Source organism: Apteryx mantelli, chromosome 1 (genome assembly GCF_036417845.1).
Source record: "Apteryx mantelli isolate bAptMan1 chromosome 1, bAptMan1.hap1, whole genome shotgun sequence".
NCBI lineage: Eukaryota > Metazoa > Chordata > Aves > Apterygiformes > Apterygidae > Apteryx > Apteryx mantelli.
This window is the reverse complement of record NC_089978.1, coordinates 207,500,286-207,522,638: the sequence shown is the minus strand read 5'-3', so window position 1 is coordinate 207,522,638 and position 22,353 is coordinate 207,500,286. Positions and strand designations below refer to the sequence as shown.

At 37.0% G+C, this 22,353-nt stretch overlaps 1 protein-coding gene across 4 annotated transcripts in view; it reads right to left on the bottom strand.

Moving 5' to 3' along the window:
• The window catches only part of ATXN7L1 (ataxin 7 like 1), a 127,811-nt gene that overhangs the window by 15,721 nt on the left and 89,737 nt on the right, over positions 1-22,353 (bottom strand). For all 4 annotated transcript variants that reach the window (XM_067316365.1, XM_067316375.1, XM_067316382.1 and 1 more), the window contains 5 exons: positions 20,444-20,666; positions 10,771-11,054; positions 5,606-5,688; positions 4,508-4,764; positions 1,984-2,176 (listed from right to left, as the gene is read on the bottom strand). In XM_067316365.1, the coding sequence (XP_067172466.1) occupies positions 1,984-2,176; positions 4,508-4,764; positions 5,606-5,688; positions 10,771-11,054; positions 20,444-20,666 (1,040 nt within the window). The remainder of the gene's footprint in view (positions 1-1,983; positions 2,177-4,507; positions 4,765-5,605; positions 5,689-10,770; positions 11,055-20,443; positions 20,667-22,353) is intronic.

Sequence of the window (22,353 nt, the reverse complement as noted above, 5' to 3'; positions counted from 1 at the left end):
AATTGTACAAAGCTCAAGAGTATCTGCACCATTTCCTCTGCAGAATTTTCTGAATTAATTGTAAACCACAATGAAAAGGTATTGGGGGGGGGGGGAACCTACCCTTTCTTTTTGGTCATTCTTACTGATCTCACATCAGGTAGAGAACTGCTGCAACACTCCTTTGCGCGCGAGAGAGAGACCTATTATAAATCATCATGTTCTCACGACAACTCTCCAACATGCAGGGAAAAAGTCAAACAAACAATGGCTGAGAGGAGAAACTACTGATGCAGTAAAAGCAGCAGCAGTTTATACTACTTTTCAGCTGATCAGACAGTGAGAGTGTGACTGTAACTTTTTATCTTAAGTCTGTTTTATGGCAAGGTTAAACAAGTTAATTTAAACCACCACCTAGTCGATAAACTAACCTCACTTTGCAGTCAAACAGGTCAGTTCCCACTGAGAGGTAGTTTAAGAAGCTACTGCCTTTTACACTGTTGATTACTACCACCTAGCTGAGAGAGGGAGCATCTAAGGAAAACTCTTAGGCCACTTTAATACAAAATCTAGCAAGTTAGTTTAAGCTATGCTGAAGGTGATTTACACCATCTTTTCTGACTTCGCATCAACATGGACTAGAAGCACTTGCCCTATCAATAATTGCTTCAGTTGAGAAATGCTAACTAAGATTTCAAAGAACAGATGAAGCAGTGGGATTTGCCTTGCAACAGCACTAGGATCCTAAAAGAAAATGACTGGTGGTACTGACAGCCATGCCTCACTGATTACACCTACACAAGAACTGGCTGGATTTGGATTATTCTTTAAATTGTGTGGACACATGTGCAGTGAGCCTTGAGTATTTAATTCATAAAGGAGGAGAGGCCAAAAAGCTCACCAGGCCAAACATGCATTGTAGACATGAGCAAAGATCAACATTCTCTAGAAGCAAAAACAAGGGGAATACAAAACTACCAGGGAAGCAGGAGGCTACTGGATATCATTTTATTATATGGAATATAATAAGAATTCTTATCTTCTAGATAAGAACCATATATGCAATTTCATCTCATAGTCATTTCTGTTCATCTCTTATTTTTTTGTAGTGTCCTACCTTTACACGTTCTCCTTTACTCTAGGAAAGACAGATAAAGCTACAGTTATCACAGTACTTAATTTTACTGTGCACATCATACAGAAAATATATAGCTGAAGCGTTCACTAATTGGATTCTTTGATCTTTATGAGATCTGACTGCTCAGAAGTTCAATAGTTCTCCCATTACTTCTTGGATTGTACTATGTAAACAAATACACACTGCAGATAAAATGCCATATGGCTGCCCTTACTTCTTACAGTAAAATTTGTTACTAACATGGGGGAAAGACAAAACAGCTGCCAGGGAAGCACACACACAAGCCACTTCCAGAGCAGATGGGCTATGCTGTGCTGTACACTCTCCATTTCTAGATGAATGAAGCAATAGCTTCTATGTCCACATACACTTACATAAATGATACTTAATTACTGCTTCAAGGCAAACTACAAAAATGAGTAACAAAGCACTGTAATAACACTTTGCTGCCATATGATTTTCAGAGCTATAACCAGTCACAAGGGTTAATTTCATAACAACTGAGACAACAAAGATAGATTATCTTTTCATGTTATTTCTAAAACAACGCAGTTGTTCTCAGTTTAGCAGAATTATGCCTGATACAGTCTACTGAGACAAAAGTCTAAAACTACAACTTCTTTTTATTTTTCTGCTTCTTATCCTGTCCTGAAACCTAGTAATGTCACATGCATTGACCAGTCTTATCCTCCTGTCTTATCCAATCCATACCACCATTTTCTGTCAAATGTAGTTGTCCTCTTTAGAATACAGTTTTTTGGGACATAAGGTCCTCATTCCTTACATTTTTACTAAATTACATCTTTTTTCTCCCCTCCCTAATCACATAAGAATAACAGCCAGGCGTGCCAGAGACAGACACATACCCCAAGAGGTCTGGGATGGTGTCCAGAAAAATGACAGTCTAATTTCTCAGATTCCTCAGCTCCATCCACTTCTCCTTCATCACTGGATAATCTGCTAGTTAAATCTCCTCCCACGGAAGGCAGTGGCAGTTCTGGTACATACCCACTGTGGTTTGAAGAACTGTTGCTGTTTATGCTATTTGCAGATGATGGTCTAGAAGGAGAAAATACATTTAACACATCAGTGTGCAAAGGCTCTGTAAACCCGCTTGCCAGAGTCAAGCTTCAAAGTAAATTATGCAAGAAATGAACATATACAGAAGGAAAGTAAAAGATACAGAATACCTGACATTTGGTCTTGTCAGAAAGATGTCATGGGTTATCATCAAGTTAATGTTGAAGAAAGTACATTTGTATTGCTTGAAATTACATTTGAAACTTGCCATAAAGCTGAGTTTAAGATCTTCAGAGAGGCAAATTATATTAAAAATGCAAACAAAAATTAGATGTGTAAAATCTGTTTACATAGCACCATTACTATGCTACTTGATAAATCCCAAAGGTCCAGCTATGAAATTTCATTTCATACGAAAGTTCTACTGATATCAGTACAGTAAATATAACAGGAGCGTTAGGTTACTTGCTCTATAGCTAGTTTTGCAAATAAAGCAACTGGGGAGCACCTCCTGCAGCATATGTTTTCTTTACCTTTGTCTAAAACTCAGTAAAACAAAGAGGGAATATCTCTGCACCACCAGGGTGCAGTGGTGCCTTGCCTTTCAAAAGAAACTTGTAAACAAGTCAAATTAAAAGGGGAGATGGAAAGGATTCTTAATTACTTACTGTCTATACAAGCAAGTATGTAATGTATGTGAACTCTTTGAGATTGGAGGACATGTCCACAGTGAGCAAAATCAGAAGATTAAAAAAAAAAAAGCCATCATTTAGTCCTCCTTAATCTAGTAAATTTATGCTATCAGAATGTAGCAGTCAATGAGCCTGTGGACAGATGTCCTCTTCTGAACTGAGCAGGGATTGTTTAATGTCCATCAGCTAGAAATTACTGCTGCGGTAGCTCTTGCAGGGGACAGATTGTGCGAGTGCTCCTTAGCCTTCTTCAGGAAAAGTTGGCCAGGTCAAGCTAAGTCACCTCCAGTGAAACCAGCAAACTGTGCTGCAGCAGACCAGGGAGCACTCCCAAAACCTCCTCCAGCACCACAGCCGCAGGCTTGCTGACTCCCAGCAGAGAGGCAGGGATGCTTTCCTATAGCACAGCTGCTTGCAAAAGCAGACAAGACAACAGAACAGAGGCGCTGCAGTAGAAACAGAAGCGTGAATTGTATAAACACAAAATGTGACTGCTAAAATCTTCCTTGCATACCATTCTACCTTTCTTTGGGAATTCTTCAGCTGACTCTCACTGAATCATATTCAAGTTTTGTTTCTTTGACTGTAACGCCTACTAAAAACAACATTGGCCAGTCCCTCTGTGCTCCCCTCTATATAAGGGCCATATAAGGTCACCCTTTTAATGAGAATTATGTAGACTTCTCAGCAACTTATCTACATGTATTCTTTTATTGCCCATTCACTCAAAGCCCTGCAAGACCCACCTCTGTCATGGTATGACTAAAACTTCACTATGACTTGATGAACACAGAAAAAACTGGAAACGGCTGTCTCTGTAAGATTTGAGATAGCAAATATCCCTTTGAGATAGGGACAGTATTTTTGTACAAATGCCCCCAAATAGGTACTCAATCCTGACCAAGCCTTCTGGAAAGAAAAGAAATATGAAACAAAATAAATATGAATACACCCAACTAGCTTAGCTATTCCAGCCAAAACTAGTACAGAAGAAAACATATGGAAAGTTTATCAGAGGATAATTAGAATTCAGTTATCCAATAACTTATACTAGTCCTTCTAAAGGTGAAAGGGTTTCACTGATGTCTTTAGAAGTTTGGATTGTCTTTCTGAAGCCTCTTTTACCCTTGTAAGGAAAATCTTCTAAATGAGAAAAGATATACTATAGCCAGACAGTTTCAAATTAATAGTTTTAAAAACTAGATGCTTATATCTTCACTTACACTAAATTACACCTTTTTTCACAAGTCATTCCATTGATATTACTGCTGAAGTATCTGCAGAGGAAATTTCTACTTAAATGTGCAGAATTCCCCCCCACCCCGTACCTGTCCCAATTCATCTAAACAGATTCTTGTTCCAAAATGTGTCAGAATGATTTGAATATAAATGTTCCTAACTGTTACTGACCATTTTAGCCAAAACATCCAACTAGTCTGATATTCAGAAGAGAGGATGGACACCACTACTTACCTCATTCCCAGTCAGACCATAGGCTACTGTGGAGAGATTTATGTTAATGTAAGCATAGTGTATTTTCTACTGCTGAGAGAAACTCTTATTATTTTATCATTCAATAGCACAAAAGAAATACAGAATGTATATTGCATAAGCTGTACATAAGACATTTGTTACAGCAATGTCAGAATGCAACAGTTCACGCTGAAGAATCACTTACCTTGGAAGTACAGAATTTGGTGGTCTAGATTTTGCAGGAGATGTTACTTTAGATTCTTGCCCAGAGCTCACTGAAGATCCTGACAGAGAGTCTTGTGCTGGTGTGGGCTGGCTCTGATAGCTTTCCCTTACAGATGGTGGATGTTCTTTGTCTTTTGCAACTTCTTTTTCCCTGGATCGAGCTTTGTGTTCAGCTAGAAGGATGTCAAACTGTTTTTTACGGCCTGGAACTGCTCGTCGATGGTTAAGTGAATGAGTCTAAAAATAGGGTGGTTAAAAAGCATTTGTGTGTGCATGATATTGTTTATGAGTCCTCTATACTTCTGATACACCACAACTCTAAAAGATAAAAACCTACTTTAAACAACTTAAGCCATAGTTATGGAAATAAATCAATTATCTTTGATAATTTATGAAGTCATTCACAAGAAATGCCAACTTCAATGCTAAAATTACTTTTTGCAACAATTTTCATAATAGATACTACTGACTTACCTTTTCCAAGACAGCAAATGTTATTCCAATAATTTTAGAACATAATATTAAGTAAAATCATTGTAGCTCTTAGCTTACAATGAAAAATTGATTTGATTAGATTGAAAAATGTGAATACATATTGAAGTAAATCTATCTGATCATCTCTACTGACAGGCAACACATACACATACAAATGTTCATTATAAATGTCTTATGTTGTTGCTACTTTTTGACATGAGACTCATTATCACAAGGGCAGCCTCCAAGTAATTTCTTATGGGAAAATCATGTTAATTTTAACTAAAAATTGACTATACTTCACTGTTGTACACATGAACCGAAAAAGGAGCATTTAAAATAACACTTGTGCTTCTACATGAAACGTTAATGTCTTTTGCATAACAAAATGACAAGAAAGAAAAACATCTTTTTAAAAATATCAGTGGAATAATGCAGATGCTCTGATTCAAAGAAACAGAATTACTCAAAAGAATTACCTGAGGACAGCGTCTGAATACCATACCCATTGTCTGTAAGACAGGAGCAGGTATGACCTCAAACTAGTGTGGTGGGATTTAAACTATAACAAAGCATCTGATATTTTATCTTCTAAGAAAAATACCTTGCAGGTGAGCGATCTTGTGCAAGGTTTCTTTGTTTCAGGATCCAGTACTCCACAGTGTTTATTTGGGTCAAATTCTCTTTCTGTTTGAGGGAGGGGGAAAAAAAGGGGGGGGGGAGGAGGGAAAAAGATTATTTCAGAGATTTTAACCACAGCATAAAAGTTTTGCCTGATAGTACTTGATTCAACCAGGCCCAACTTGAACCACCATTCCCAACACCAGCACCCTATAATAGTGCCACATGAATCACTAATACAGTTATGCATTTTTTTGTCCTTACATGTTTCACACTATTCAGAGCAGGATTTCAACCACAGGCTTCATAGGAATAAGCCTGCATAGAGAGTGCTCCGAACACAGGCCCAAGTGAAGTACCTTTGAGTTCAATTCCCTCTCTAACACTGGCTCCCTCTGAGGAGCATTTGCAAATCTGGCCTCCGCGTTCGGCTGCCTAACTTAAGATATCCACAGACAACATATCACACATGTTTAACATCATGTCTTTGAAACACTCAAACTCTGAAAATCAACCAGTGGTGTCTGAAAAGCTAAATACAAGATTACTAGTGACATTAGGGAAAAAAAAAGATTAATCTAAATCTCTTTTTCAGGAAGTATAAAAATGTGTTTGTCAGTTCATATTTCCCTAAGTCAGTGGGGGCACTGAGCTTCAAGTTTACAACGATTTTGAAAAAGAGGCATTTACATGAGCTCTAATCATTAACAACATTAGAACTGCATTTAATATTTAATGTGGTATATTTGCATATTTCAGTCATTAATATTTTATTATTTTTACACCACCTATAGCATCACCTCCTTTAGATTAGGTTTAATATAATATTAGGTTTTGCACTACAGGACTGTAACAAAAATATGGACATATACTTTTGAGTTTATGCCACATAAAAAAATCTACCATTATCTTTATATACCTAGACATCATATGTTGTCATTGGCAGGGCTGATTTGCTTTAGTTTGCTAGTGGAATATAAACTATTTTCCAAAGTCTATTTTAACTAGACAATTGTGTTGCATTCAGATATAACAAACACTTTTACTTAAATATAATTTTTAATCTACAAACTCTTTACAAACAAAAAAATCGGTGCCAAGATGGAGAGAGCAAACGGCTATGCTAAAGCATTGGGACAGCCTCACAGTAAATAGAATAACTAGAAGAAGAAACCGGATGCCAGGTAATCTATGTTAGACAACTCCTGTCTTCCAGATATCAACATTACTAGCAGTTATACGTATTGTGCTATCTGGCCTTAAAAATAATAAAGTAAACATTAAATAAGTGGTTATGTAATTGGCCTAGCAGCAGAGATGTACCAAAAAGTGATCTTGGAAAAACAGTTGGCTGTATGTCTTTTGGTGAAGTCCAGAAGGGACTGACAGCTGTCACAAGTAGTTGTAGTTGCGGTGACTTTTACAGCACAGCAGAAACAAAAATATATCCGTGTATGACTAAAATTAAAACAAACAAACAAAAACAACAACAACAAAAAAAACCCTATTTTCTACCTAATAGATGAAAATGTGTGTTCATGAGCTAAAGGAGTTAATTCCCTACCCCAATTTTTGAGTATATAATGTGCCCATCACAGCTTCTTGAATCATCTGCCTAAAATCTTTCAATACAAATTAAAAAATAAACTAAACAGACTATATGGACTCATAAATGTGCATTTGAACAAAAAAAATCATGAGGGTGATGGCAAGGCCTTGGAACATGTTCTGAATATCACCAAACTAGGACTGTTCAGCATCGACAGGGAAACATATTTCAAAAATCAAAAATGCTCCCTCTGGGAACATCCAGACTGCAACCTGCCAGTAAGTGTGTCCTGATCAAGTAAGACTTTCAGGACTGATTATAGGGAAAGTCAGTTTTTAGGAAGCCATATAGAGATAAAAATCAACATAATGAATTGTAGTCAAAAAAGTGGAAGCCTCTGCCATCTACAGAACAAAATAACATGCTTTCTCTGAGAAAACACTAAGCAAACAGGAAACCGCTTTGCTTGGCTGAAGATTATATGGATTTTCCAGAGGAGTCATGAATATCTAATTGTTAGCTACAGATGTGCCTGGCTTGGGTAACATGTTAAATGAAGATCACTGCCTTATCAATAATGAAATGCAGCTTCTGACTACTGTTATATTAGGTAATCCATAGCATGAGACTCCCCAGGCCCTCGTGCGCAGGCACAGCTTGGGAATGCTGTTTCTCCAGAATGGATCCCACCTCATCACATTCAGTGGTCAGAGCAAAGCAGCATTATAGCCCCACCTAAAGAAAAGGTAGGGCCAAAAGTTAACTGTCTCAAACTCCTCTTTGCAGCACAACAAACAGTCCTGGTTTAAATGGGACATCTGTATTCTCACCTTCTTAGCTTTACCCCTAAGGAAACAGGAACTAAAGAAAATTATTATTATTATTATTATTAGTTTTATTTTTATTTTTTTGCAGTTTGCTGTTTGGGGACACTGATCCACTTGTGCTGGGCAGCTACAGACTGTCTTTTGTGGTTTCATGAGCTGTTTACTCTCTCACCCGCAACAGCTCTCCCGAAAGGAGGGCAGGTTCATTCATCACCCAAACAACCACTAGCTCTCAGCAAAGAAAGCAACTTTAGCCACAGTCAGGGGAAGTGGAGGTTGCTAAAAAGGAAAGAAAAATGATGTAAACCAGCCAGACCTATTACAAAGCTCAAAAATTAACAGCTGTACAGTTCCACAGCAGAGAACTGAAGGGAACTTAAATTTCCCAGCCATCTTCTCATTCTTTTTATGTGAAACAAATTAAATTTATAGTATAGCTAAAATAATCATCTTATTGACCTTCCAAGGTCTTTATCTCAGCCTTTGTACAGTTCTGTATAATAACAGAGAGGCATCCATCCTACTGACACAATCTACAGACAATTAATTTATAGTGTTTTCAGAACTTGTTACTTGCATCATCACTAATTTATTGTATTGTTGCATCAGTATGTGAGACAGCAGAAGCAAGATTTAATGGATTCTAAATCTGATGAGAGAAGAGCTTTAAAAAAAAATTTATCAATTTTGTGGATTTGATAACCCCATAAAAATAAACTAACGTTCATCAGAGTACTCAAACAGTGCTATGCAGAGCCCCAGCCTATTTGGAAGTTTCCATCAGTGAAACTTTCCTGGTCCTAAAAGAGACAGTGAATGACAGCTTATAGATGGAATAACGATGGAGCGTCACCTCCATGGAACAAAACAAACAACTTGAAGGAAGGCCCTACAGAAATGATTCTCCTTTATGAACACAGTTCAGTGAGTGCTTGTACTAAATAAGTCCAAGTGTCACCTGCAGTCCTGTATCACTACAGGTAGTACGTGACATGAGGAAAGCAAGTGTCAGTTTCAAGTGCCTAAGAAACAATTCAAAACTGATTATTAAAAAAAAAAATTAAAAATTTTTTAAAAAGCTTCAAAACATTAAAGGAAAGAATGGCTTAAAAGAAATCAATATTTTAAATTAATTGTAAAATATACTATATATAGTTACTCATTAGACTAACAAACTGGATCTCGCACGTGACGCTTAAGGTATAAAAGCCAAATCAATTATTTTTCCTTAATATTTTTGTTTTGCAGAATTCTATCATGAACAACTGTTTTGTTTTCTTATAGGCCACCTTTAACTAGTTAAGAAAGAAATCACTGTACTGAATGCTTTAAGGCAATGGCATTGTTCCACACCACACACAGCCCTAGCAAACACACCTCTCACTGCTTTGGAGTCAAGCCATGGTAGCAGTACCATACAGCTAACTGCCAAATTTGAAAAAATGAAAAAAATCCAAACCAACAGTTATTCAGTAAAAAAATAGGGCATACTCATATTATTATCTTGTAAAACTTATACTTGGTTCATAACTAGTGCACATTTAGAAAATCATGTGAATTAACTTTCTGTCAAACAGACGATCTAATCTGGTTCATGCTGCCTTTAGTAAAATTAGCCTTTCAGTACACACAAGACGTTCTTGCCCAAATCACAAAGTACTGCCAGTAGATGAATAGACCCTGCACAGCTTCTGAAGAAGGAAACTTGATTCAGTTACTTTTGCTTTAACAAACAAACAAAAACCCCACCACCTCAAAACACTTTGTTTCCTTTCATTCAGAACAAAAATATGTTTTCAGCTTTAGGGGGCAAATTCTCTACTCACTGCCCAACAGTTGGCTTGGGTAACCTCTGGGGAACTCCGAGCAGAAAACAAGGGAAAATTCTTCCTGCAGAATGGGTGGCGATAGGCCCTTTCTAACCAACCCTCTACACTCCCACGATGCTTCTGCCTGTGCTTCAGTGGCAGATTTGCACAGGGACCTCCATCCTCCCTCCTGTCCGCCTAAGGCCTTCCAGGGCATTCCCACATTTTATACTACTCCCTCAACCCCACTGTCCTGTCTTCCTGAGAAAGACTGAGATCACAACTCTATAAATTTCTTACTTCGCTCATGTATGAATCATGGGCAGAGTGGGGGAGATTTATGACTTGTAAGTTTTCCCCAACACTCCCTGTATCTTCCTAGAATTTCCCAATATTTACAGGCAGAATGAACATTGTTAAAAAAAGTTTAGTATAGGCCCAGCATTTAATGTGAAAGACCGATGATACACATAATAGGCATGTATTTTTCAAGTGGTGAAAGTTACATTTTTCACTGAAACTGTCTCTAAATATTGTTACATTAATGTCCTAAACCTCAACTGTTCAACTCGATCTGTACTAGGAATACTAGGATCATCGCTCAGCTTAGGAATTTTCTTGTCTACTGTAAATAGATTCAAATTATATAATAAGTTAAAATGAGGAGACCACCTGCCTTTGTTTTATTGAATTTATTCCCTTAAAATTTTACACTGAGCCTGGTGGCCATCTGAGAAATGCATCACACACCCTAATTTAAAGCTAAATAGAATGTGTATTTTGGAAATATTTTACAAATAAGAGTTTGAAAGCTCTTTATTCACATATGCAGAACAGCATCCTACAATAAAGGACCTAAACAAACCCAACCCAAAGCATTTTATTAGTATATTGTTTCTAAGCTATAGAAATATTAATGAAGAATGATGAACTACCTCAAAACGTGAACTGCAACATCACTCACCTGAAAGTCTTTTGTAAGGCTTGTTACTGCTTTTAGTGCCATTTTGGTGTTTCTTGTCTATTGATGGAGCTATGATTCCTTTGCCGTTCAGAATCTTTTCTGGTGATGGTGGCACTGACTTAGATGTCAAACCAGATTTAACCAAAGTTGGAGCAGGTATGGTGGATGAAGAGGCTGAGGAGGAGTTGATGGTGGTAGTGGTTGCAGAATTCATTTTAACATTGGCACCATCTGCCTTCACTAGGTTAGGAATTTTCTCTAGACTGACTACTGGAACAGGAACACTGCAAAACCAAAGAAAAATCTTCAAGTTGTATTTTCTGTACCACAGATTTACAGTTCCTTAACTCCCTTCCACAAATATAAAAACTTTTGATGCAAGTGACATAACATCTTGGGACCAGACTAAAACAAAATACTTGGTACCATTAGTCACTATTTTTTAATCATTTCAATTAAATGTTTACAAAAGCAGCCTTTTTTAAAGCTTGGCAAGGTAGAGAACTATGAAAATGAAGCTTCACATTTTTCCAAGATCCATTTCCCTGCTATTCAGAAACAAAATAAGCCTTTGGTACTAACCAAAACATATCCCCTTACATATATGGTCTCATGCCTTTAACACAAGTACATATTGTATATGTGTATGCTGTACAAGACTTATCATGATGATGAAGTAGTGTACTAACAATACTAATATTTTTAAATAAACACTCAAAAAAGTTAACTTTTTCAGAAGCGTCTGAATAGCATACGAGTCCTGGAGAGAAGGAAAAAAGAGATTTTGAACCTAGAAGCTTTAACAGCGTCCCTTTAAAAGTATTAAAATCCTTGACAGTTTGAGCAATATTAAAATATTTTTTAAATAAAATCTTGTGAACTAATGAATAAGAACCCCAGTACAATTAGCAGCTTAGCTGGCCCTTTTCAAAATAAACTCTGCAATAACTAACTCTGCCTCATAAATAGTGTATTTCTGACACTAACAAATGCAGTGTTCTCAATTTGGTAGCAAAACAGGTTAAGTAATTTTTAATTCCAACATTATTTTGACATTACAGGCTCATACCTAAATGAGTAAATATGTAATAACCACAGTTGCTTTTTACCTACATACAACCCCAAAATCAGATGTCTTGTGCCTACCAATTAAAATTGTATCTACCCCTCCTCACTGATGCAAGCCCAGAGAGAAAAGATAAATTTAAAATATAAATTTAATTTAAAGATACAGATGCTCAGAGCTTTAAGCCCGGGTTTCACTGGAGGCTGCAAACGGAAACATCTCACTTATTCCAGTGCTTCCCATATACTGTCTGAGCAGTCGCTTTTGCCAGACAGTTGACTAATTGCCTTGCAAGCAAATTTACACACTGATCACGCAAAAGCTGCAATTTTCAGTGTATCATTCCACATTGAACAAACAAGAGAACTGTAAGTTTCCTTAAATATAAATGCAATGGTGAGGTTTATGAGGTAAAACAAAATCCTCATCCAGAAGCATAAACATCTTAAGAGTATTCTTGTCTTTTCCTGCTTGGTCGCAAAGAACTAAGCTAATCTCTATAATTTTAATCCCAAGTATAAAGGTGACGTTTGAGGTGGCTGAACAGAAACACTTCTTAAACTCAGAGATTCCTTAATCTATTATTGTCTTAAAGGTTTAACTTGATGCACATGCTAAAGGTAGAATGAAATACGTTTACACTGAGTACAAAGTTATTCCTTATCAGACCATATTCAAAGAACAAGCTGCTTACTGCAAATCACTGCAGTAATTTTGAATGCTAAGTGCTGAGCGTTCTGCAATTGCATTACAGATAAAAACATGATGCTTGCTGAAAAAGCAACCTCTGCTGAATCAGTATATATTCTGAAGTATGCTGGCATGTTACAGTGCAGTAAGTGGAGTTTCTTGCCAGAAACCGTGCTGTTGCCAGCGTGCCAAGACTGCAACAGCTGCCTGTTTGGACTGTTTGAGGTGTCCCCCCATTCACAAATCCCACGTAATTTCAGTCTTTTGTGCCTGAAAGATGGCACCTTCTCTGTGTTCTTGCTACAGAAAAAAAATGATTAGCAAATACAGAGTTTCTGCCATCAGAAAAAGATGACGACTTTGACAGGGCATTCTCCATAAGAGACCCTTCGGAAACATGGGAGGAAGGGTCCAGAATAACTCAAGTCTTGACCTTCACGGCATGCTAAAAAAAATTCTCTTTCTCCAAAGCTGCTGAAGATCATAAACAGAAAGTACAGAATATATGGCTGGAGCGAACTCTCCCACACTGGAAAGTTGCATTTATTTTTGTTTCCTGTGCCATATTTTAAGGATAATTCCATATTTTAATACAGCAAAATGTATAAACTATTATAAAAACAATATGCGTATAAAACTAAAAAGAAAATTTAGACATCAGGACATGATCTGTAGCTGGAATTAAATCATATAAATCTTTCACATCCTGTGGTATTGTAAACACAGAAGGAAGCTGGTCAGAAGACAGATCTGAGCACAGTATAAGGTACAGCACAGTCCAGTATGTAATCAAACTTACCCCAAAAAACAGAATTGCAAAACTGTTTTAATAGCAGTGTAAACATGAAGCTATGACAGAGAGGATTTCTTTCTATTTTTTAAACTACTCTGAATTTATTCAGCTAAGTGACAGACAATAATATCTTGGGGTGGGAAGTATTTTTTTTTTTTTTAAACAGAAGAGAGAATTAAATTTTCTGAAAATAGAAGAATTTTTGACCCCAGATCAAGACATTTTACCATATAAAAACAGCTGAATGCATCTTCATTCTCAGTTTATGAGATCTATCTGTCTCAATTCAAAGCATTAATACACAATGGAAGGGTCAAGTATATTATCTGTTCTAGCAGTAAAATACAGTTAATATTAAAGAGAGAGTTAACAGTTGATCTGTTCTGCAGTTTTAGCCAGTCAGCACCTCAAGCCCTAGCATATATACAGATCACTGTGCTACGGATTGCTGCGTGAACAGCGCCCAAGGGAGGGAACGTTTTGGTTTAGTTTTGTTACAGACCAGCAAGTGAACCTCAGGACTGGAATAATTATTCATTAAAAACTTCTCTGCAATGTAGAGGGGAAAAGAGAGAAGTACTCTGGTATAAGACACACATATTACAGCACTCCAGACAGTCTACAGTAAATTAGAGATTTTAAGAGTTACAGATGAAAATTTCTTTTTTAAATACAAGTGGGTACTTCATTCAGCATTAAAGAACCCTAGTTCAGCCTTAGCATAATTAATAAGGATGAACTGATAACTGCACTGCAAATTGGAAGCTGTGTAGGACCACTGACATCTGAGAAGGATCAAAAAAATAAGTAGATCACAAATGCTCATATTTACATTTGACAGTTGAAGAGAGTACTTCCAAACTGAGGATTATGATGAGTGGAAATTGAGGATTTCTTTAAAAAGTTCATTAGAAAAATAAAAGAAACATAACTCCAATATTAAAAAAAAGATTTTTTGCAAGAAAAGTCTATTTAGGTTTAGTAAGGGCAACTGCTGAAAGAAACAATTAGAAAAACAATATACAGCAAACTAAAAAAGAGAAAGGGCACACAGCAATCAGTACAAATGAGAGAAATGGGAGTACAGAAGATTGCCAAAAACATGTCAGAAAAAAAATCTGTATTCAGTAAAGGCAAGTTTACTGGGAACAAAAGTAATCTTAACAATAATGCCAGTACCTAAAGGAGAGTAAAATTGTTATTAGCGATGCAAAAAATGAGAGAAATGTTCGGTATTTCTTTTATGCTAAGACGGAAGCGTGATAATGTACTCCAATCAGATAAGAAATATGTATTTCTGTTTCCTTCAGCAACTGTAAAGTGCCAGCTAAAAAAATAGCATGAGTATTTTTCACATAAGCAGAGCTGGATAATGTATCCATGAATTCTAAAACAGTTGAAAAGATATTTGTTCTGAGCATATTAATTTCTAATTGAATCTTTGCATATTTGGCAAATTACAGAACACTGGATGAGTACTGCTGTTGCATCCGCCTGCAAAACCCAAACCAGAATGTCTTGGAAGAAATAATGGAAAAGTCAATAAAAACAAGCTGATAAACAATTAGTTCACACTGTTGTACTGAAAGCAGATCTTATCAAGGAAATCTGGTTTCACTTTTTGATGAGGATACAAGTTAGGCTGACAAAAATAACTGTCAAAATGTTCCAGACATTCAGAAGGCACTATAAAACACAAATAAAAACAGTATAAAGCAAATGCTAAACGTAGAATTAAAAACTAGTTTTCAGAGATTCACGATTCAGTAAGGATGCTTCCTAGTGGGGCACTTCAGCCACCACTACTAAGTCTTGACACTATTGAAAACTTCATCAGTATTTAGAAATAAATGTAAGATTACTGCTGATAACATTTGCTGATGGAATCAAGTGAAACAGTGAATAATGAAGAGAAGGCAGCTATAAAAAGTGATCTAGAATGTTTTGTAACATTGATTCACTTAAAAACAAATCGTATTTTACTATAACAAATGTAAGATTATAAATGAAAAAAATCTATTCAGTCAACAGTGACATACGGGGAAAAACATATTGGAAAATAGTGACAAATATTTAGTGGTCACAGTGGATAAACAACATGAGCTTTTATTGTGTTGCTGTGACAAAAGGGTTAATGTAGATGCTTATATAAAAATGGAACTAGTAAATACGATTAAGGAGCAAATTTACTTTTCACATGTCCTTGGTTATACAGATACTGGGATGTTCCTTCCAGTTTTGCTGACCAGTATGGATACTGATGAATTAGAAGAGAACCAGAGAAAGGCTACAAATATATCTGATGGCTAGAGAAACTGCTTTATCATGATAATCTTCAAAAACGCAGTCTTTTACTTTTTCAGATAAGATGACTGTGTTAATAATGTATCAAATGTATCAAAATTAGAAACTGAGTAACCTAGAAGTTTTACACAGTGAGACAGTAACCAATTGGAAAAAAAACTTACTGGGTCATCCAGCTAACCATGTTATAGAAAAGAAAATAAATTTCTTTACATTTTATCATGGTCTTAGGCCTACACAGTGAATAGTAGTAACTCGTTTAGCAAAATCCCTGACAAACTCCTGAAACAAGGAAGAATTCCCCTCCTCAGTATCTCATGGAAAATTTTTTTTCAGTTCCAGGCTATTGCTTGTCATTTCATTCCCAAGAAACATAATGATTTTATGTCACAATACTCATGTTATTTATAAACCACTGTATGTCCTTAGCACCTGTGTTTTCCTTTCTTCAGGCTTCATTAAATTATTTTTTCTTGTAGTCGGGTAATTTTGCTGTTTTTGTTGTCAACCATAACTGGATTTATTCTAAAATCTCAGCCACATATTCAACTCTTACTAATTTGAAGAAAATGAAATTAAGAAAAAAAAAATTACAAAACATTTAAAAACTTAAAGCACTATTCTGTTCTGCATTTCTGGATTTGCCTACAGAGGCTCTAAAATGTAACTCAAAGTATTTGTGGTTGAGTGGTTAGAATATGTAGTCCAAATTAACTCTGCAGAATTTTGTTCCCAATTCCATGTTGCTTTAGGAATACCCTTAAATCTTGGCTAGCTTCACTTTCTCAAGTTAAGTGCAAACAATGGTATTTTCCTATCACAAAGAAATAAAGACCATGAGCTTATTTAAAAAATCCTTTAGAAAGCTACATTATAAGTTGTAAGTGATTAGATGTTTAAGCCATAGGAATACCTTTGTGATCTTATTTCTATTTATAGAAAGACTGCCAGTTTCCTACATGTTGATAAAAGCATATAAATTCTATCACGTTTCCTTCATTTTCAGAACTTCTAGCAGGCAAAGGCAAATCCTCTGTATTGTGGAGGTAAAGGAAATTTGCTTTAGCTGGTACCACAGGGGTAGCTGGCTTTAACACTTCTCCCCAGTTTTAGACTGCCTCACAAATGCGGTGCGGGGAAACGAACACCCTTGCAGCAACAGTCTCCCATCAAAATCCTGGCAGGCAGCGCTCCGAGCCCCCAAACAAGCAAACAGTGCGTGGAGGAAAGGTGGGATAAACAGAGTGTCAGGTGCACAGGGGAGACGAGCAGACCATCACCTCTTCGGCACCAGAACGCCTTTTAGAAAGGAGCAAGTACCTGGGTTATTCTTATGCATTATTATCGCTTATTCATTGTTATTACTATTACTTTCAATCGTCTAATTCTTTGCCTTTTTCACTCTATTTTCTGTCCTTCTGCTACATCTCCTACAACCTCAACTGCAAGCTTCAGAAAACACTGCTTTGCATTTATCTTGAGCATAACGTCGTGGTGCTTCTGCACTGCTCCAGCCTCTGAGCACTGCCATACTAATAGCAACAAAGATACAGGGAAAAAATCAGAACTGGCAAGTATTTTGGATAATGTGTTCACAGTAATATTTCACATTCCAACCACAACAAAAAAAGTACCAAAACAGCAGCTACAAAAATTAAATAATCCCCAATCTCCTTCACCTGATCATTCTTATCATTCAATACTTTTTACAGCATTCGCGGAGGAGCTCTCTGAGCCCTGTTGTGCATCTTAGAGCAACACAGGACGTGAAGATGAGAGAGAGATACTGGGTCAGTGTTTAAGATGGAGATTCGAGCAAACCAGTAATGAGTTAAACAGTGGAAAAGTGTGGTCAACATGCAGGCAGGCATGACAGCAGACATTTACCGGGCCAGATTAGTGCAGAAGCCATTGCTTAAATACTACTACTGACTGTAACAGATAAGGTTTAAAAGAGATGCTGAAAAAATTATGAAAGATGCGCAACAAACCTTATCCCAGGCATGGAAAGCAATCATTACAAATGACAATTTCTGAACCAGGGTAATTTGATAACAGTCTGGAAGAAGCTATGTGAAGTAAGTATTTGTGGTATGGGACTACAATGTAACAGACAAAAGCCTTGAATAATTGAAAGCTCCTGAGGACGATAAATCTCAGCTTACTTGGATATGTGATGAATTCTATATGCATTTTTTGAGACAAATGTATTTGTGTCAATTGAGTATTTCTTTCTAAAAAATAAGTGGGTGAAATTCTATGGCTCATACAGGTATCTGAATGGCAGATTATAATCTTATCTTAAAAAATAAAATTTATGAATAAGATAATCAGAACTGCTGTATATTTTCAAGAGCTCTAAATAAAAATAATAATTCACTAATGGAACAGGAACAAGCTCATCTTCTCTCCTAACAACTGCCAGCCCGCTGTAACCTGTAATCAGACTGATTTTATTTTTTAAGAGGTCATCAGATCTAAGACACTTAATACTAAATTTTGAAAGACAATTTCTTTGATGTCCAAATTTCATACTGTTAGTGATTTGTTATGTGAAGATTACAATATCTTTAACAACTATATTCCTCAGTTTTCCCACTGGTAAACAAAAACCACAGTATTGTCCCCCAGCAGAGCCAAAAGAATTTGGTAATTAACAGATAGAACTGCTGACATGCTCATTGCCTAAGTGTTAACAGACTAGTACAACAGTTTTAAACAACTAAATCACAGAATCACAGAATGGCTGAGGTTGGAAGGGACCTCTGGAGATCATCTAGTCCAACCCCCCTGCTCAGGCAGGGTCACCTAGAGCACGTTGCACAGCATCGCGTCCAGGCAGGTTTTGAATATCTCCAGAGAAGGAGACTCCACAACCTCTCTGGGCAACCTGTGCCAGTGCTCTGTCACCCTCACAGTGAAGAAGCTTTTCCTCATGTTCAGATGGACCTTCCTGTATTTCAGTTTGTGCCCGTTGCCTCGCGTCCTGTCGCTGGGCACCACTGAAGAGAGTCTGGTCCCATCCTCTCGACACCCTCCCTTCAGATACTTGTACACGTTGATAAGATCTCCTCTCAGCCTTCTCTTCTGCAGGCTAAACAGGCCCAGCTCTCTCAGCCTTTCCTCATAAGAGAGATGCTCCAGTCCCCTAATCATCTTTGTAGCCCTAAATACATCTTCTTTATCATCAATAAACATTTGGGATGTTCCCAATAAGGGGAAAAGGAAATGTTTAGTTATCTTGTTCCCTTTTGGCTTTTGTTGACTGACAGATTGCTATCTGTTGCCAAAATAAAAGATACTCTTTACAGATTCAGTCAGTATGCTGAAATGTGGATATCCAAGTTGCCGTTTGTCATGGTGGGATGGCAAACAGGTCAGTAATGTTAATACTCTCAAGTCCTTTTTGAATTTCTTTTAGAGTTAAAAAACTCTCTTGTATGAAATTTCTCCAACATTCACAAAAGGTTACTATTCAGTCAAGAGTATTATTTTTCTTACAGTAAATGAAGCAGTTGCATCTTAACTAGAACAACCTCTGTCTCATCTGCATGTGCGCACATGTGTCTGTGTAATCTAAAGATCTAGAATTCCTATTTTCATCAATTGCATACCATAATTGTCTAGAATTCTCATCATACCTATAGAGATGGCAGATTCAGATGTATAGGAAAAGCAGATTTTGATCAAGTTTGTTCCAATGCAAGGTAAATTCTACAGCTAGGCAGAAGCTGCTCTCTTTGAAACCATAGCAAGTAGCGCACAATGTCTTAGACAGAAAACATGGTCTATTATTTTAACATAATTCGATTTTATGTTTTGTCCTATTGGTGAATTGTTTAGATTAAATTATTTACTGCTTTAAGGCAGTTGTGTCCAGAAACGCTACCTAAAATCGCAACCTTCTTTTGCTAGGTATTACATATAAAAGAGAGAGATTCTTACGCAGAGGGTAGATAAAACTTAGGGAAAACAAAAAATGAAGTCCTATTATGTCTACAGACACAGAACTGAGGCCAAAGAGACTAAGTCATAACAGCAGCCTGTGTAGAACCAGGAACTGAACCCAAATCTCTTGAGTCACCAAGCTAGTGACCTAATCACAAAGCATCTTCCTGTAAAGAACTAAAGACAAAATGGTTTCTTAAGGCATAAAATAGAGTGACCCAATTCTGCTCTCATTTACATTTCTGCAGCTCTGCGCTATCATCACAATCACAGGAGGATGGGCCCAGCAGTTTCAAAGCCTGTATGTGTATACATCACAGTACATGACGCAAGACTTCAAAAAAAAAAAAAAAAAAAAAAAAAGGAATTTTTGCAGTCAAAACTTTTTCTGTCTTCTTAAAAAGCATCAAACATTATAAAAACACAGAATAAGCTCAGCAGCAGCAGCTGGTGTTGAAGATAAATGACTATAGCCAGTAAGTGTTCATGAATATCAGCTGAGGCAATATTAGGAACTCTACAAAAATTATCCTGCTGTTTAAATGCATGTTTTAAAGGCTGATATTGTCATGTCAGATGGACCTTAAAGATAACAAACTGGGTCACTTGCTATAAACTTTCATATGCATCTCAGAAAAGCAGATATTTGATGGAACATTAGAAAAGTGAATCATCAGTCCTCATTCCTCTTCCTAGGATTTTTTCAAAATTTAAAAACATCCCAATTTCCTCCCCTAGGAAATGCAGAGGCTTAAATTGTAAGCTTAGAAAAGAAGAAAACACAGATTTTTGTGATGCTCATGAAAATACAGAGAGATACTTATTATTTTTTGAAAGCAAACAGCTCAGCTATCTGTTATTTTGGTACTTACCATGGTTTATCCCGCGATACTTTTGAAGGAAAGACTGTGTGCTGTTTGCTACTGGAGGTAAGTAGATTGTCTTTGGGCGTTTTGAATGGCTTTGAGTTGCTGCTGACAGGGTTATGGCCGCTGATACAGGATTTCGGTTTCATTTGTACTAGGGATGTCCTGGAATTGCAGGCTGGAGAAGCTGGAGAAGGGGAAGGTTTACACATTGAACCGTGTCTTCGTTCTGTAACAGAAGAAGAGTACACTTTACAGCATTTCATAGGCCAAAAGGAAAAAAAAGAAGTCAGGAAAGAGAAATTGTGCCTCTATGTTCTAATCACAATGACTCCATCACTCCATAGAAAACTAATTGATAACCATTGCGAAAGGAATCGTGCCAAAAGATTAAACCAAATCAGCTCTGTGAAGTGCTCTCAAGAATATAAAAATAGTGTAATAAACACTAAGTAGCAACACAAATCTCCCAGGAAATTTCACTGAGAAGTCTCAAGCCATTTTGCAAACAGTAAATGACCCCTAGGATGTGCGTGAGGGACGCTAGGTGGGTGTCTCAGCACTTGCATGGAGAAGAGAAACGGGAGACTGCGTAACATGTTCCCAGATGACTCGGTGAAAACTCTGCAACAGACATGAGATTGCTTCTGTAAGAGTCTGTAAAGAAATCATGTGACCCGCTTACTGGGCAGTTTACTTTATGACTCTCCTGCTTTAATTTTAATGGAAGGCTATAAAGAAAAAAAAAAAACACAGAAGACTGAAAAGTAGCTAGAGGAATACAAATCTCTTCTAAAGAGACAACCTCCAAGCTATTAACCAAGCAGATCCCTATCTCCAGTACCAGTCAAGGGAAAAAACTCATTTTTATCACATAGAGCAAGTACCAAGTGCAGAAGAGCAGAAAGTTCATGATCAGTTAAAAAACACTGTGCCTGGAGGTCAGGCACTTGTTGAAGAACTGCTCACACCAACACTGAAGACCTCTGAAGTACTGCAGAAAGCAAGGCCTTGCTGACCCCTAACAGGAGAACAGGCTTTAAGACAGACAGATTTGAGTAAAAAAAAGTTTGGGCTTGGTTATCTCTTTTATATCTAAATGCTCTATCCCTGATACTATCTCTGAAATAAAAAAGTTATTTTAAGAAGGCATTTGGTCATTCTTTTCTTACCAAAGCCAAACTTCTCATGGGGAGACCTGCTGGTGCTTGGCCAGAGCGCTGGATCGCAGGACACTGCCAGCACCAGGCGCGCTACTGCCAACTTGAGCATGACTACAAAATATGACACGAGACAGAAAGAGGCAGCGTGCACTGCACCAGCACAGTTTGGGGGAAAGAGGAATTTTCCAGTCAGCAGTTCTGCACTAAACAGCAGCTGACTTGCGTTTGCTGGCTGCCCGGGAACCGAGAAATACTCCTGCGGCCCCAAGGCTGGGATCAATTAGGGACGCTCACTATTGATCCAGTAATTGAATATAGCAAGTATAATTTAATCACAGATTGAGAACTTTTGACAAGTTAAAGTTTATCTTTCAAACACATGGTAATTTTTCTTGTCTTCAGAGTTTAACAGAATCCAACAGAAAGATAATTTTGAACTTGCACAGTATCACTCCATTAGCCAAGAACAAGTTAAAGAAGCAATTGCAACCTGCTGCTCCAAGAAAAAGTTTTGTATTTGCATCATAAACTGTGCACTCTCTCTGGTTTGGTATTTCAAGGATAACAAAAAAAAAAATTTCCCACAGAGAATCAAAACATGACAATTTGTGTGGCATCTTCACAAGTAAAAACTTGCCTATAGCAGAAAGATTCATCCATGATTAATTTGCAGCAGGCAGATACCTCAAGAACAATAAGAAATGCTTAAAAATATATAAAGAATATTTCAAACTGTTTTTAATGCATCTCCAA